At 40.5% G+C, this 2,075-nt stretch overlaps 1 protein-coding gene across 1 annotated transcript in view; it reads left to right on the top strand.

The window, feature by feature from the left end:
- LOC101860000 (PDF receptor) overlaps positions 1 to 1,624 on the top strand; it is a 20,174-nt gene extending 18,550 nt beyond the window's left edge. The window contains exons 6-7 of the mRNA XM_013091394.2: positions 288 to 357; positions 1,098 to 1,624. Coding sequence (XP_012946848.1) covers positions 288 to 357; positions 1,098 to 1,187 — 160 coding nt within the window. The 3' untranslated portion in view covers positions 1,188 to 1,624. The remainder of the gene's footprint in view (positions 1 to 287; positions 358 to 1,097) is intronic.
- The last annotated feature ends 451 nt before the right edge of the window (positions 1,625 to 2,075 follow it).

Below are 2,075 nucleotides of genomic sequence, written 5' to 3'. Positions count from 1 at the left end.
ACACACACACACACACACACACACACACACACACATACACACACACACACGTAGGCTAGTTGCCAGTGTTTCTGTGTTTGCGCGATCGTGGTACTGAGAGAATATTAAGTAAGGTAAGAAATCGTGCACTTCTTCTGTCCATATTGTATAACTGTATTATTTTCTTTCCGGTACATGAGCCCTCCCTTGCCAAAAAATATCGAAATCAGATCATATTATTATAATCCTGGTGTGCTTCTATTCAATCCCCTTGATATTTTTTAACGTATTTGTCCATTTGGTTGCAGGTGTTGGTATGCTTACTATTACAAGCCCCTCATCTGGATAATCGAAGGGCCCAGGACGGCTGTCATGGTGGTAAGGAAACCTCGTTGTTGCAAGTTATATGTCCGAGAGTCACGGCCAGAGCTAAAATGAGAGCTTTTATCATCATTCTCTAACCTTATACTAGAACTAGGGCTGAAAATTTCCATGGTGATTATCAAAGTTGTCTCTGGTTTTTCTCAGGGATTTTTAAAAAAATACATGAGTCTCTATTTTCCCAAAGGGAGTTCAAGTATGTACAATTGCTTTCTAACTTTAGATATCCCAATAAACAGTGTGTATGTTTTCTTGGTATTACCCAACTTTATAAGGTACCAGGGAGTGTGTCAGGTCTTCAAACTTTTTGTATTTTGAATGTTATTCCCTTGGTGAACAAATAAAGGGTATGGTGGCGATTTGAGAAAAAAAAGGGGGGGGGGGGGGTTTGAAAAAAAAAAGGGGGGGGGGGTGGTGAAACGAAAAAAGAAGAAAGATTCTATAAGGCCTGCATGTTTATTTATGCAAAATCTACCTTTTTGGGAATTTTGTCTTTTTCCCCCTTAGTGCTCGTGCATTGCTGCAAGACAATATCTTAGACAAGGAGGTGCTGTTCAAACAATTTCAGGTCAAATCAAACAGAATGTTCCAAGGATCAAAGGCCCATAAACCTTGGTCCAACGTATTGGAATGACGTAGATATCAGAGCTAAATAAGGCGCCCCCAAAATAGGACACTGCTCACGAAATTAGGAATGTGAACGTTTTTGCGTTTTCTCTTCCTTCATTTCTTGACAGGTAAATCTATTCTTTTTGTTGAACATCATCCGGGTGTTGGTCATGAAGCTGAGGGAGTCACAGACGAACGAAGCCAATAAAGTCAAGTAAGTGAATATCGCCTTTCTGTGCGCAACCCATTATCATTTGTTTTATAGCAAAAGATCGTGTCAGTATCATGTTAGTACTTTAACGCCCATAAAATGACACTTTGCAATGTATGCTTCCCAGGAAGTTGAGATTGTTTCAGAATGTTATCGAACCTGCTGGGTTAAAAATACCCTAGATTAGAGTTGTTACAAGAGGGTAACAAACACAGAAAAGAAAGAGGAGAGATAAGGGCGATAGGTGTTCGATACGAAAGACGAACAAAACCCCACAAGAGCACCCACCAACCACGCACATTTGTGATGTAAACTGAAAAGAAGGTTGGTTAATTAGATATTTTAGACTCGGGGCGAGTGTAAAAATAATTTAGAATGGAAATCGAACATGGGTTGAACAAAAAAAGAATACTTTTTAGTAGGCTATGTCTATCACTATCAGTTCTCAACAATGACTGGTTGCTGGCCTGTTTGTTTTCGGGTGCGATAGAGGGAAAGAGAGAGAGGGAAAGAGAGAGAGGGAGAGAGAGAGAGAGAGAGAGAGAGAGAGAGAGAGAGAGAGAGAGAGAGAGAGAAAAACACTGGAACGTGAAAAGTATTAAAAGGTACCAGTGGGCACACAGCCGTGTGTATTGCCTCAGTCTAGGTGCTGGGTCTCCATTTTTCTTCAGTGTGCCTCTCCCGGACGCTGGGGATATCGTGCGACACATGGCGGAATTGAAGGAGGGGGTTCAGAATGGAGATTACAAAGTAAAAGATTTTAAAAAGTTTGTTGGGGATGGAGATGACTTAGATAGCCAGGCACACGCCAAAGATAGATAGATAGATAGATAGATAGATAGATAGATAGATAGATAGATAGATAGATAGATAGATAGATAGATAGAGAGAGAGA

This window comes from Aplysia californica, unplaced genomic scaffold (genome assembly GCF_000002075.1).
Source record: "Aplysia californica isolate F4 #8 unplaced genomic scaffold, AplCal3.0 scaffold00035, whole genome shotgun sequence".
NCBI classification, from domain to species: Eukaryota; Metazoa; Mollusca; class Gastropoda; order Aplysiida; family Aplysiidae; genus Aplysia; species Aplysia californica.
Note: the sequence above shows the minus strand (reverse complement) of the source record. Positions and strands in the feature narration are given on the sequence as shown.